Raw genomic sequence first — 13,243 nt, 5'->3', positions numbered from 1 at the left:
TGAGTACATTTATGATTCTTTTTTTTTTTCTCTTTTATTGGCATATTAGCCATACTTCTCTGTCTGCTTGCTTTTAGTGATTTCTTTAAGGCATTGGTTCCCAAACTGCATTCCTTGGACAAGCATCACCAGGAGCTTGTTAGAAAAGCAAATTCTTGAGCCCTATCCAAGATTTCTAGTATCAGAAGCTCTAGGGATGGTCTGTGAACCAGATGGTCTATGGTCTGTGAAGTCCCTCAAGTAATTCTGAGGAAGCTAAAATCAGAGAAACATTGTTCTCAGTTTAGAGTGTACATCATTAGCTTATCACATGTACTCCAAATAATGTTATACCACTTTCTGTACTTCCATTCCCCCTGCATCTCCTTGGCCATTATTCTTATTGTTCTTTCTTTTCCATATGCTCTATACTTCATGATGCACTGTGATTCCATTTGTTTTAGGCACCAGTAATAATTCGAAGACATTAAAAGTTAGACAAAATACAGATTATATTTATTCACAGATTTACCATTTTTGCACTCTTCATTTTTCTGGGTAAACTCAAATTTACATCTGATTTCATTCTCCTTCCTGAAGAATTTCCTTTAATATACTTTATAGTACTGGCTTGCTGGTGATGAATTCTCTCCTCTTTTGTTTGCTAAGCTTATATTCCATCCTCAGTTTTGAAAGTGATTTTTGTTTAGTGTAGAATTTGTTTGGTACAGCATAGTTGAATTTTCTCTTGTCTTTCAGCACTTTGAAGATGTTACTTCATTGCCTCCTGACATGCATAGTTTTTTACTAGAACTCCGTCTTTCATCTTCTGTTTATTATTTGTAAAGTGTCTTTTTTCTGCCCTCCTCTGGCTGTTTTTATGTTTTTCTCTTTGTCACTGGTTTTCAGTTTTATTGTAAGTTGACTTACATGGTTTTCTTTGTGTGTATTCTCCTTGGGATTCATTAGACCCTTGGATCTATGTATTTGTTTTCATCAGATTTTCGCAAAAACTGGCAACTATTTATTAAGTGTTTTTTTCTCTTTTCCTTTATCTTCTCACATGTTGGGACTAGAATCGCATCTATCTTTGACTAGTTGATTTAGTGTTGATTAGATAGACTAATTGATTTAGCCTCTGTTCATTTTTTTTTCCCTGATTTTTGTTGTCTGTGTGATCCATTTGGATAGATTGTAGTGCCAGGTCTTTAAGTTTAATTTTCTTTTCTTTTCTTCTGCAGTGCCTATTTTTCTGTTAACCTATCAGTATACTTATAATTTTAAAGGTTGCATTGATCACTAGAATTTCCACTTAGGCCTCGAAAAAATCTTCTGTTTCTCTTCTCACCATGTTGATGCTTGCTTTTGAACATAATGAAGTATGTTTCTCATCACTGTTTCAAGAAAATGTTTGATAATGGGTTAAACAAATTTATTTTCTCAAAACTCAAGAGGCTGGAAGTCTAATATCAAGAGGCTAGCAGGGTTGATTTCTTCTGAGACCTTCCTCCTTGGCTTGCAAATGACTACTTTCTTGCTGTCTCTTCATATGATCTTTTTGAGCATGTGCATTCTCTCATGTTTCTTCATATATCCAGTTTCTTCTCATAAAGATATTATTCAGATTGGAATAGGATCCACTCTAAAGCTTTAACTTAATTACATCATTAAAGCTTTTCTCTCCAAATATTCTGAAGTACTGGGGGTTTGATTTTCAACATAACGAATTTAGAGGGGACATAGTTCAGCCCATAACATTCCCAGTTATGGTTTATAAAATTCTTGGCAATTTCTTATTGAATACTGTAAATTTTGAAGTTAGATGTTACATGCCAAATTTTGATCTTCTCTTTTCAATATTGTTGGACTTGTTTCTAGCATGCAGTTTGTGACTTAGGTTCAGTTTGATCTTTCTTAAGTATAGATCCAGAGCACCTTCACTCTAAGGCTAATTTTACCAACATCCACCCCCCTCTTGCAAGTAAGGTGATAACTTTCTAGAACACTACCCATTGCCCACATATGATATATAGATCTTTCCGTTCTGGCTTGTGGGAATATGAATTATTCACAACCTTGTGTCAACTCAGAATTGTTTGCCTTACTGCTCCCTGCTAGTTCCTTATCCAGATTCATGTAGTTTCCTCTCACACATGAGCAAATCAGTACTCAGCCAAAGACTTGAGGATACAGCCCTACAGATTTCCAAAGCTTCCGTCAGTGGGTCTCTCTTACCTTCCACAAATTCTGGAATTTGTCGCCTGATGTCCTCCATGAATTCCATTCTTTGTCTCTTCAACTCAGTGATACCCTCAATCTTGGCTTGAGTTTCTCTGTGCTGCATCCTGTAGATTGCCTCCAGGCCATAAGCAGAGACAGTTGCTGAACTCACCTCGGTTTTTTCTCTTTTTCTGAGGAATCTAGTCCCCACTACTCCATCATGGCTGCAAGTGAAAATTCTATTTTTGTAGTTCTTTGTTTCATTTTCTTTTTTTTTAAGATTGTATTTATTTATTCATAAGAGACATAGAAAGAGGCAGAGACATGGGCAGAAGGAGAAGCAGGCTCTGCGCAGGGAACCCGAGGTGGGACTTGATCCCAGGACCCTGGGATCACAACCTGAGCCAAAGACAGCCGCTCAACCACTAAGCCACCGAGGTGTCCCTCTTTGTTTCATTTTTTAAGGTGAAAAGTTTTAGTAAAATCATTTTTTAGGTATTTATTATAAAATCTTAGTACCCATTTAAATGGATTTACTGGATTTTTTTTCTGTACCACTTATTCTCAGATAAGATAATGAGGATAAACTATACTTTATCCAAGATACGATATGAATTGTTAATCATTTTGGTATTCTAGAAGAATTCAATGCAAATAACAAACTTAGGTGGAAGATTGATGTGAAATACTAGTCATTTTCTGGTATTTATTTAGTCTATTTGTTAGGGATATGTATAATTTATATACTAAAATTTTATGTTAGCAAACAATAAAACATGCTTGGCATTTGGTGCAGTTTTTACAGTGCATAAATAAAAAAGAAAATGCATACAGATTAATATGCTTTTGTTTCAACATGGGTATAAATTAGTTACTTAAAATTATCCTTTCAAATTGGTAGTAGCTTTTCTTTCTCTTATTCATCACTGCCCATGCCAATTCAAGGGATCTTTAGAAAAATGCATAAACAACATCTAGTAAGAGAAGACTAACATGATCCAGTATGGATGGACATCTATCCACTGCTGCAATTGATTTGATTTCTGTATGTAATGGAAAGGCTAAGGGCAGACTGCTCACTTTCTGTCTGATGATAAGCAAATCTGTGCTCCTAGTTACATTCCTTGAATTATCCTGAATTCTTGCAGGGAAAGCATGAAGTACTTCATGGTGATCACTTCTATTTGGAAATAATTGGGAAATTAATTCAGCATGCAAAGCAGCAAGAAATGAACTTTGTTAATACCTGAACCATGCTCCTGACACATCTTGTTATGTTCTGTCTAATTTTCCACCTGATTTTCCATTTTCTCCCTCTCTCTCACCAGGAAAACTGTTGGTGTTTTCTGCTGTGGACCCAATTCAATTTCTAAGACTCTTCACAAACTGAGTAACCGAAACAACTCATATGGGACAAGATTTGAATACAATAAAGAATCTTTCAGCTGAAAGCCTTTGAGAAGAATCAGGACTCTAAACCAAGAATGAGTGCAATTTCTAAGACTTTGAAGCTCAGCTGAATCAAGTAGCTGTGTCATGCCAAAGAGTAGCAAGGTTTTCTTATTTATGATTATTTAAAAATGGAAATGCAGAGGATATGGCAGGATGACAGGTCACATTACATGTTTAATCTGGAAACCAAAGAGGCCCTGAAGAGTGGTTGCTGTGATGATTCACTTTTCAGTGCTCAAATGAAAAAACTATTTGATGCACACTGTTGATTTTTATGGACGATTCAAGAACTCCCTAGTGAGGCACTGCACTTGCTCACTGTGAGGCTGATAGCCTTGGTCCTCTTTAAATTGTTTTTGGTTGAACAAATACAAGATTGAATGAAATTAAAAATGCATTGAAACTCAGATTACATTTTCTACATGAGTATAAACAGAATAGCTTTGATTTAGAAAAAGCTCCAGGCAAATATAGTAGATGTTTGAAGATATAGCACAGGACTCTCTATTAATACGGGTACTTTGTGTCTCCTCTTCCTCACTACTGATGCTAATACCTCTATTTGATGTCTGTGGACTTCATGCTGAATGAACTTTTGTAGATGTTGATAGAGTATTTTTATATTTATCTTTCTTCCTTTTTCCTCTCTCTATGGAAATCTGCCCTCCTTTGCATGCATCAGACACAATGATTTAATCGATCCTTTTCATCTGCAGTTTACTTAATCTATTACTGTTGGATAGTAATGAAGAAAATATCATTACTGTAAATCATAAAGGAATGTATAGACTAAATAACTTTTTTCCTTTGTCAGCATTTTGGCCTCTGTTATTTTTATCTACTTTTTTCCCCCAGCATAGATTCTTATTTTTAGACCCTTAAGGTACTTTGTTTAATTTGCACTTTGAGACAGAAGAACATTGTGTCTCTCAGTGGTCACTGAGTCATAAGATGTCTTTCTTTTGTCACACATTGGTTTCTACTGGAGCCCATTGAAAGTGCAATCACATTCCTGAATAGTAACAACCAAAAAACCCGCCCATACTTTGCTTTCTACACAAGAGGAAATATTTCATTAATTATTTGAATTTAAGTTCAGAATCAAGAATAGTATTTGTTGCAGCATTTGGTATTCTGGGTCTTGATGGGAAATTATTGAGTTTAAAGTCACTCTTCGGACTATACTGCATGATCCTATCAGTTTATGCTCATTAGCCATTATATTCTTGGCTCAGGGGATGACTCTACTTCCCTACTTACGAATTAAGTTATTTTTGCAGTATAGTGATTTTGTTTTGTAGACATCTCTCATTTGCTATCAATTATAGCACATTGCTGAAATAAGCAAAATGACATACCTTGCCTTTGTTAAAATTTTGTGTGGTTTAACAGAACGTGATAGATGCTACTGTCATTTTTTTCTCTGATTCACCAGTAACAACCAAACAGGGAAACCGTCTAGCATTGAATAGCTATTAATATATTACTTACAGATATTTCTTCCTTCCCTTGGAATTCTTTCTTATTCTTTCTGTGGAAGGAAGGCAAGTCAGAAAAAGATATGGGAAATGTGCAATGTTCCTACAGATTTAGCTCTAAAGGCATATTTGATAACCAGTACATCTTGGCAACACTATCTAAATTAAAAAGAATTATCATAAAAACATATAACAGAAAGAACTAGTAAAAAGAAGGTAATACAGGCTTGATGTACAATACTCTTTACTGATCATAGTTTATGTATGTGATTGTATGAATACACCTAATTTCAGTAAAAGAGGTGGAAGGTTTTTCAAAAAAAGAAACATCCTTATGGGTAGGTCTGCTATTCTTGATGAACATCCTGTTCCTTTAAAATTCTAGTTGATGTTCAAACATGAAGTGTTAAATATAGAAAAGTTTTGCTTCTGCAGGTAGTAATAAAATTAGATTTTCATCATGCATGTAGAAGAGAGTTTTGTTTTGTTTTGAGGGATTTTTTTTTCTCCTCTGGGGCTACGTCTTGTCATACAGGTCTTAAAACAGTTATGTCAGTGGTGATAAATATTAAAATTGAAATGATATCTTTGAGATCTCTATAAGCACACTTTACCTTTGCAACAAATAAAGCAGGCAGTGTTTTTTCACAAGATGATCCAAGTTGAAGAAACATAATTTGTTTGCATGTACACTAGCATGAGCAACCTCAGGGGTTTGAATTATGCAGCTCTGGATGGCCAATGGTATGACTGTGGCAAGTTGTCCCCACTCTGGGATTAAGATTTCTCATTTGGACTAGATTAGTAGTTATTAATCTTTTCTGGGTAATGTATCTTTTTGAGAACCTGATTAAAAGTGAAGATAAATGACATTGATACAAAATATTACAGTTTTGGGAAGCCCACAAATAATCTCCAAAAGCAAGGACCCCAATTTAAGAACCTCTAAACAAAATAATCCATCACTACAGGTCTTTCTACCTATACTTTTTTGTGTGATTTTTTTTTTTTTTTTTTTTTTGCAAGAAACTATTTTTGTAAGATTATAGTAGGAAATTAGCTGTCTGGACAAAGGAAAGGAAATTCTCTTTATATGCCCTCAAACAGAATCCAACAGAATATTCCCTGGGTTTTTAATCTTTTCAGGTGTCCTGCTTTATGCAAGGGAAGGCTGTGATTTTACATATCCATAATAATAAAAGACTCAGATTCATATACATACATACACACACACACATACATACCACGTGTATATTCAGGGCTTACTTTTTTTTTTTTAAGTCAGGTTAAAAATGAAATGGTAGTTTTTTGTTTTTTGTTTTTTTCATTTAGTGATTTAAAATGCCAGCTGGGTGATTGTGATAATAGAAGCACTTAAAACAAAAAATAAAAGCAATATAGACAAAGCATAGGCTGAAATGATTTAATTTCTATATCCAAGTTACTTATGACTCCCCAAATCAGCGTTTATTTGGAGCACTCACAGCAGGTAATAGACTTAAATCAAAGAAGGCATTGTTAAAGAGGCTGGCTGGAAGCCAATGGGCCATTGTCATCAACAGATAATGTTAGTGCTAAAGAATGTCTATGATGTTAAAGAGAAAAAAAACTTAAAAAAATATTTTTCCTTAAGGTTAGCTCAGCTAATCTGTGGTGTTGTTTTTAAACAAACTGGTGAGACATTTTTAAGTGCTGCTTATGATAAACATTTCCTTTTTGTGTGCTGTCCAGGATATTTTCATTCCCAGTAATGTTATAGAAACATAAAAGTCTGAAGTTAGGAGTAGTATTTTATTTTGTGGTCTACAAAACCAAGGTGTAAAGGGAAATGGTATCTTGCTCCATCATCTGCTGGGTGAAATGTACGGCACAGGGAATGCATAGTAATATTGTAGTAACGTGTGGTGACAGGTAGTGACTGCACTCATTGTGGTGGGGGATAAAAAGTCTTCCTTTGAGTTTGTCACAGAGCTGAAACTGGGGTTCAGCCTTCCTCACCTCTGCTACTGAAAGATGCTTTCCCCCTCCTCATGACATACATATCTTTTTTTTTTTTAATTTTTATTTATTTATGATAGTCACACACACACAGAGAGAGAGAGAGAGAGGCAGAGACACAGGGAGAGGGAGAAGCAGGCTCCATGCACCAGGAGCCCGACGTGGGACTCGATCCCGGGTCTCCAGGATCACGCCCTGGGCCAAAGGCAGGCGCCAAACCGCTGCGCCACCCAGGGATCCATGACATACATATCTAATAAGATGTATCTGGTCCTGTTAGTTTGAGTCTCCCTGTAAACTCTATTTAGTGCAAGGTGGAAAATAAGATAGTATGTCTTACCTCCAGATTCAGGTGCAGAAAATCCACACTCTTCTTCCCTATGTATCTTCTGATTCTAAATGTAAGTCTTCTATATTTTGCCAATTAGTACCTATTTCCAGAAATCAGTTTTAAAATATGGCGATCATGCTAAAGGGATTATGTTCTCCAGAACTTTGAAGAAATATGTCATAGTATGGTTTCTAGGAAAAACTAATATTTAATTTTAAATTTAGATTTATAAACAGAAGTTGTAACTTCCCAGCTTTCTAACCATCCAGGGAAATGTTGATATTAACACAGATGATTATTATTCTCTACTCATATGACCATTATGTTCAGGAGAAAAGAATCAGCTTTTTGTTAACTAGAGAGACAGGAAATAAATGAAACCAAGCATAATGAGCATTTACTTCAACCAGCGCAGAACAATGAGAACTCTCTGTCTCCTTCTGTCTAAATCTCCACTCCATTACCCCAGCTTCTTTATCCCATACTGTGGTATTCTCAAAGGACAAAGTTGCGAAAGCTAGCTGGATGAAGTTTTCCAAACCAAAGAAGCAGAAGACTTCAAATACTTAGCAAAGAAGGGTCCATTAAAAGAGAAAGAGAAAAATGGCCATGCCAGTCACTTAAAATTAGCAAAAAGTTAAGTAATGTTGTTTTAGAACAGAGACCAGAAATTTTTTTTTGAAGTGAATATGCAGAATGTTTAGTTTCTCTTATAAAAAAAATTTTATGTCCCTGTTGATAAAATCTAAAAGTGGATTTCTTATTTTACGTTGTAAAATAAGAAAAAAAACACACCAATAATCTTACGGCAGTGTTAAGCAGCATTTTAATTGGTAAGGGCAAGAAATGCTTCAGAAGAGCAAAACTACGAAGGAAAAAAAAAAGGAGTCAAGGAAAGAAAAATTATTGAACACATCAGGACGTGATGATGCTTTTCTTTTCAGAACTTGATAGATGTTCAAGTGTGGCAGAGCTGGCTATTACTGCGGTTTGGGAAAATGTAAAAAGATGTAATGTTTGGTTTGTTTCTAGGGGTCCTTTCACATTTTCATTGCGATTAGAATTTTAGCAGAAGCGTTACCTTTGATCAGAATTATATCTGGCTTCTAGGAGAATTAGAGCTTTCATGAGCTGCTGGTTGACCTGGAGACAACCCCGCCATTTAGATGAGAACCAGCATTATGTAAATGTGCTAATATATGTTGCAATAAAAAAAAAAAACGGAGTCTGCCATGCATTTTTTCAGCTGCATACACTGCACATTAAAATTCTGTCACTGCAAGGTCATATTTCTCCGCTCTTATCCTTCCACCCATTGAATGAACCCTTCTTCATAAATGCAGACACTGAGCAACAGAAGTTCTCTCTTGTATTGTAACAGTGTATCTGTTCACCTGCACATTCATTTAAAACTAGTTATCAATTAGGATGATTATATAATTCATTTTAGTGGTGAGAAATCTACACAGTGTACAAAATGGGGGCCTTGCTTATCTGCTAAAAAATACATGGCAACCAACACATTAGGGAGAAAACACTTCCATCTTCTAGGTGTTCCCCTCCAACCGACTCTTAAAAGAATGTAAAATACCTTACCACATATATGTCAGAATGTGACCTGGGTTGTACTCCACATTCTGTGACTTGATGTACTTACTGCACAGTTTATTCTTGATTCCCAGGGACTGTCTAGTTTAGGAAAATTCTAGCTCTCAAGTCAGCTTAGCATCTTTAACCACATAGCTAGGTGCTCACCAGGTGCAATTATGTCCTTGTTTTAAAGATGGCCGCCATTTGCTTACCAAATGGCATTGACAGGGACCTTTCTTTCATTTTTTTCTCTTCACATTAAAATTTGATTCATGTTCAGAGTTGGGAAAAGTAGAAATTGCTTTCAAAAGTAATGATTGATTGAAGTTCTGTTTACCCTGAGAGTGCCAGGGTCATCATTTTGTCCAGCTACCTTTAGTGTGTAGAGTAGACAGGCCCTAGGTTAGAAATCCAAAGATGTGTAGCCTTTGCCCCTGAAGAGTGTAAGGCTATGAACATAAAAATGTGTGTAATTTCTACCTCTGCTTGCATGCCTTTTATTGGGATGTAGTGGAGCAAGCATGTGGGGAAGAAGAGGGGAAAACTTGCTGAGGTAAGAGAAATTCCCTGGGTAAATCATCCTTAGTAAGTTTTTTGATAACATAGCAAAAACCAAACACTGCTCTGAGGAAGTATAAGCATAGGCTTTTATGAGTCACAGTCCATTGTACCTGAAAGGTTTAGAATTTAATTATGTTTTCTGGGCAAGTAGAGAAATACCCACAAGCAAATAAGCATCACTATCTATCTTTGTTTTTCTGAGATTCCCATAAACATCTGCCTGTTATATTCAATATAGCTGCCTTCTGGATTCCTCTTCACTAATTTTGATCAGGCCCAATGTGGCTAGAGATGGTTGTATTGATCTATGACAGTCAAGCTAGGAATTGCCAGACGGTGATATAAGTTATCCTATTTTCTTAAGGTTTGATGGAGGAAAAAGCAGGTATTTATGAGACATCCTACTGAATTAAAACCAAGGCCTATATCTTAAAACTAGAAATAATTCTATAGAGAGAAAAACAGCACTTCACTGTAGCTATTTAATTCCTAGATGGAATAAAATTAATCTTTTAAAAACTGTTACCAAAGATACTTCACACTATGTATCATCATCAAAGCTGTGTTATTTTGTAGAAATTTGTATTTAAATTGTGTGTGTGTGTGTGTGTGTGTGAGAGAGAGAGAGAGAGAGAGAGAGAGAGGAGAGAGAGAAAGTAAATTGCCTGAATGAAAATGACATTCTGCAATAATGTGTAATGACACTTTCTAGCTTTCATAATAAGCATTCAGTGGTGGCAGGTATGCAATTGGAGGAAGAAGCATAGTTCTATCAAAATAGAGATGCTCAGCAATCCAAGTGTGGCATTTGATTCTTGTCTGGCTAAATGGAGGTGTGAGTTTATACCTTGCTAGAGAGGAAGCACTAACCCGGAGTCAGTACTTGGCAAAAATTTGGAAAAAATATATAGAGAGTTATTTTTTAATGTAATTTTATTATTGTAAAGACATGGTATGTTTGTAGAAAACCTTTATTGTTTTAGAACATGGCACAGTGTTCAAAAGCTAAACAAAGAAAGATTGGACAAATATACTTAAAATCCCTCTCATTATAAACTAATTGTGGGGATACCTGGGTGGCTCAGCGGTTGAGCATCTGCCTTTAGTTCAGGGTGTGGTCCTGGGATCCTGGGATCGAGTCCCACATCAGGCTCCCCACATGGAGCCTGCTTCTCTCTCTGCCTGTATCTGCCTCTCTCTGTGTCTCTCATGAATAAATAAATAAAATCTTAAAATTTTTTAAAAAAATAAACGAGTTGTGTATCTTTGGCAGTAATAAGAATTTTCTCCAGGATTTTTACAACAGGTTAGTGTTATTTTCTCCAGGATTTTTAGAACAGATTAGTGTTCTTTTCATCCTAATGAAAGAACCAATGATCACACTAGTCTTACTTGTGAAGATATTAAACAAGCAATATTTAAGAAATGTTCCTTTGAAGCATTAAAAGTGGTCTAATTCCAAACTTCTCAACTTTTGTAACTTTCATTTTGTCTGATGTATAATTGGGAAATATAGAATGCTAATATCTAAATTTAATATGCTGGGTTTGGGATTTTGGTTTTACTTGGGGGTTGGTGTTTTTTATTTTGCTATTATTCTTATGTACATCTCCTAATCGTGCCTGTTAAAACATTGAAATATTTATACAATTTAAAGATGTCAAAATCATATATTTTTTTCTGCATAGAAAATTAATAAAATATAGTATGTTCATCATGAAGTCTAAATGTTGAACTTTTATACTTTATCACTGAGGATTTCAGTTTTACCCAACCATTGCGTTTGCTTTAAATATTTACAACCATATAGTCACTCCTCAAAGAACTTTGTTTGCAGTGTTCCCCTTTATCTGTGGTTTTGCTTTCTGTGGTTTTAGCTTCAGTTCCACGCAGTCAACTGTGCTCTGGAAGCAGATGATCCTCCTCCTGAAGTATCAGGAGGTCAATACATAGTAGCGGTGTGACGCTAAGTCAAGATGCCTGCATTATTCCCCTTACTTCTTTTCCTCATGTGAACATGAGTACAGTACAATAAGATATTTTGAGAGAGGGCCACCCAGGTGGCTCAGCGGTTTAGCGCCACCTTCAGCCCAGGGCCTGATCCTGGGGTCCCAGAATTGAGTCCCATGTCAGGCTTTCTGCATGGAGCCTGCTCCTCCCCCTGCCTGTGTCTCTGCCTCTCTCTCAATCTCTCTCTCTCTCTCTCTCTCTCTGTCTCTCATGAATAAATAAAATCTTTAAAAAAAAAGATATTTTGAGAGAGAGAGAAAGACCACATTGTTGTTATGGTATATCGTTATAATTGTTCTATTTTATTATCAATTATTGTTTTTAATCTCTTACTGTGCCTAATTTATAAAATATACATTACCATAGATATGTATATATACGGAAAAAATGCAGTATACCTAGGGTTCAGTACTGTCTGTAGTACTATAGTACTATCTCAGGCATCCACTGAGGAACTTGAAATATATCCCCTGTGGATAAGGGGGTATTTTCTCCAACATATCACCATCTCCCTCTTTAGAAATCTGTGAATTACACAAAATAAAGAACACTAAGAGAATAACTCACATCTGACATTTACATAGGTGGGATATGTGCCATTTGCCATAAGCTCTTAGAGACAAACCTGTGTTCCAGCACCATCTGAAAGCTAGTTTTCATTGTGTGATTTCCCCCATCAGAATAATGCAGAATAAGATTCATTCCATGTTGTGTTTCTGTGATGGCTATGAACCTGTAATTTGATAGTGGACAGGATGAGTGAAAATGCTTCAGTATAGACGATTGTGGTCACGTTTAGGTCCTTAGATATGCCTCACAAGGTATACAAAATTGGAAAGCCCTTTTGCATCAGCACAGTGAAAAGGTATTTGCTTCAGAGTAAAACATGTTACACTATCCATGTTTATAAATATATGTTCTTTGTATTATTATTGTTGTTTTCTCTAATCTAAAAGTTATTCCTGAGTCAATTCAGATGCTACCGTGCTCTAATCTTAGAGCTTTTATAGGTGGTGCCTTGTTTGTAGAGTTTAAGCAGGTTACTTCACTATGTGATACTGCATTATTCTCAATTCCTACCACATTGCAGTCCTTCAAGTGATTCATTTTCAAAGAATCTTCTTTCCTAGGATCGTGTCTTGCCTCCTGTATTTTACCAGGTTGTCATGCATTCTGTCATGGGCATTTCAATAGGTCAAGTTCAAATGCATTTAAAGGCAAGATTAGCAGTTACGTGCTTGCATTCCCTATGTGCATTATTTGCTTTGTGTCACAATGGGGTCATGAGTGCATGCTTTAATAGCATTAGTGTTGTAAAATTACTCAGCAGCAGCAACCAGTGAGAAAAAACCACAAAAGATAATTGGGAGAAAAAATGTTTTGGGGGTATGCAAATGAAGGAGACTTTGATGTCAATCTCAATCCTGAAGATTAGAAGTTCCTCCCTTTATTCATATTGATTAGCCTGCTGTCAGGAATGTGTTTGCCAGAGCTCAAAAAATATGAAAATGTGTGACAGTAAAAGTTCCTCATCAGACTTTTTATTAGGCAATGAAATCTATAAGAAATCTTTTTAAGGGGCTTGTGTTACAGACGCCCTGTTTTCATCTTGCTGATAAATGTG

At 35.8% G+C, this 13,243-nt stretch overlaps 1 protein-coding gene across 6 annotated transcripts in view; it reads left to right on the top strand.

The window, feature by feature from the left end:
- Nucleotides 1–11,337, top strand: part of NOX4 (NADPH oxidase 4) — a 188,063-nt gene extending 176,726 nt beyond the window's left edge. For all 6 annotated transcript variants that reach the window (XM_077867383.1, XM_077867381.1, XM_077867379.1 and 3 more), the window contains one exon: nt 3,528–11,337. In XM_077867383.1, the coding sequence (XP_077723509.1) occupies nt 3,528–3,648 (121 nt within the window). In that variant the 3' untranslated portion in view covers nt 3,649–11,337. The remainder of the gene's footprint in view (nt 1–3,527) is intronic.
- Nucleotides 11,338–13,243: the final 1,906 nt, after the last annotated feature.

This window comes from Canis aureus, chromosome 23, assembly GCF_053574225.1.
Source record: "Canis aureus isolate CA01 chromosome 23, VMU_Caureus_v.1.0, whole genome shotgun sequence".
NCBI classification, from domain to species: domain Eukaryota; kingdom Metazoa; phylum Chordata; class Mammalia; order Carnivora; family Canidae; genus Canis; species Canis aureus.
The sequence above is the reverse complement of the archived record's forward strand: the minus strand, read 5'-3'. Positions and strand labels throughout refer to the sequence as shown.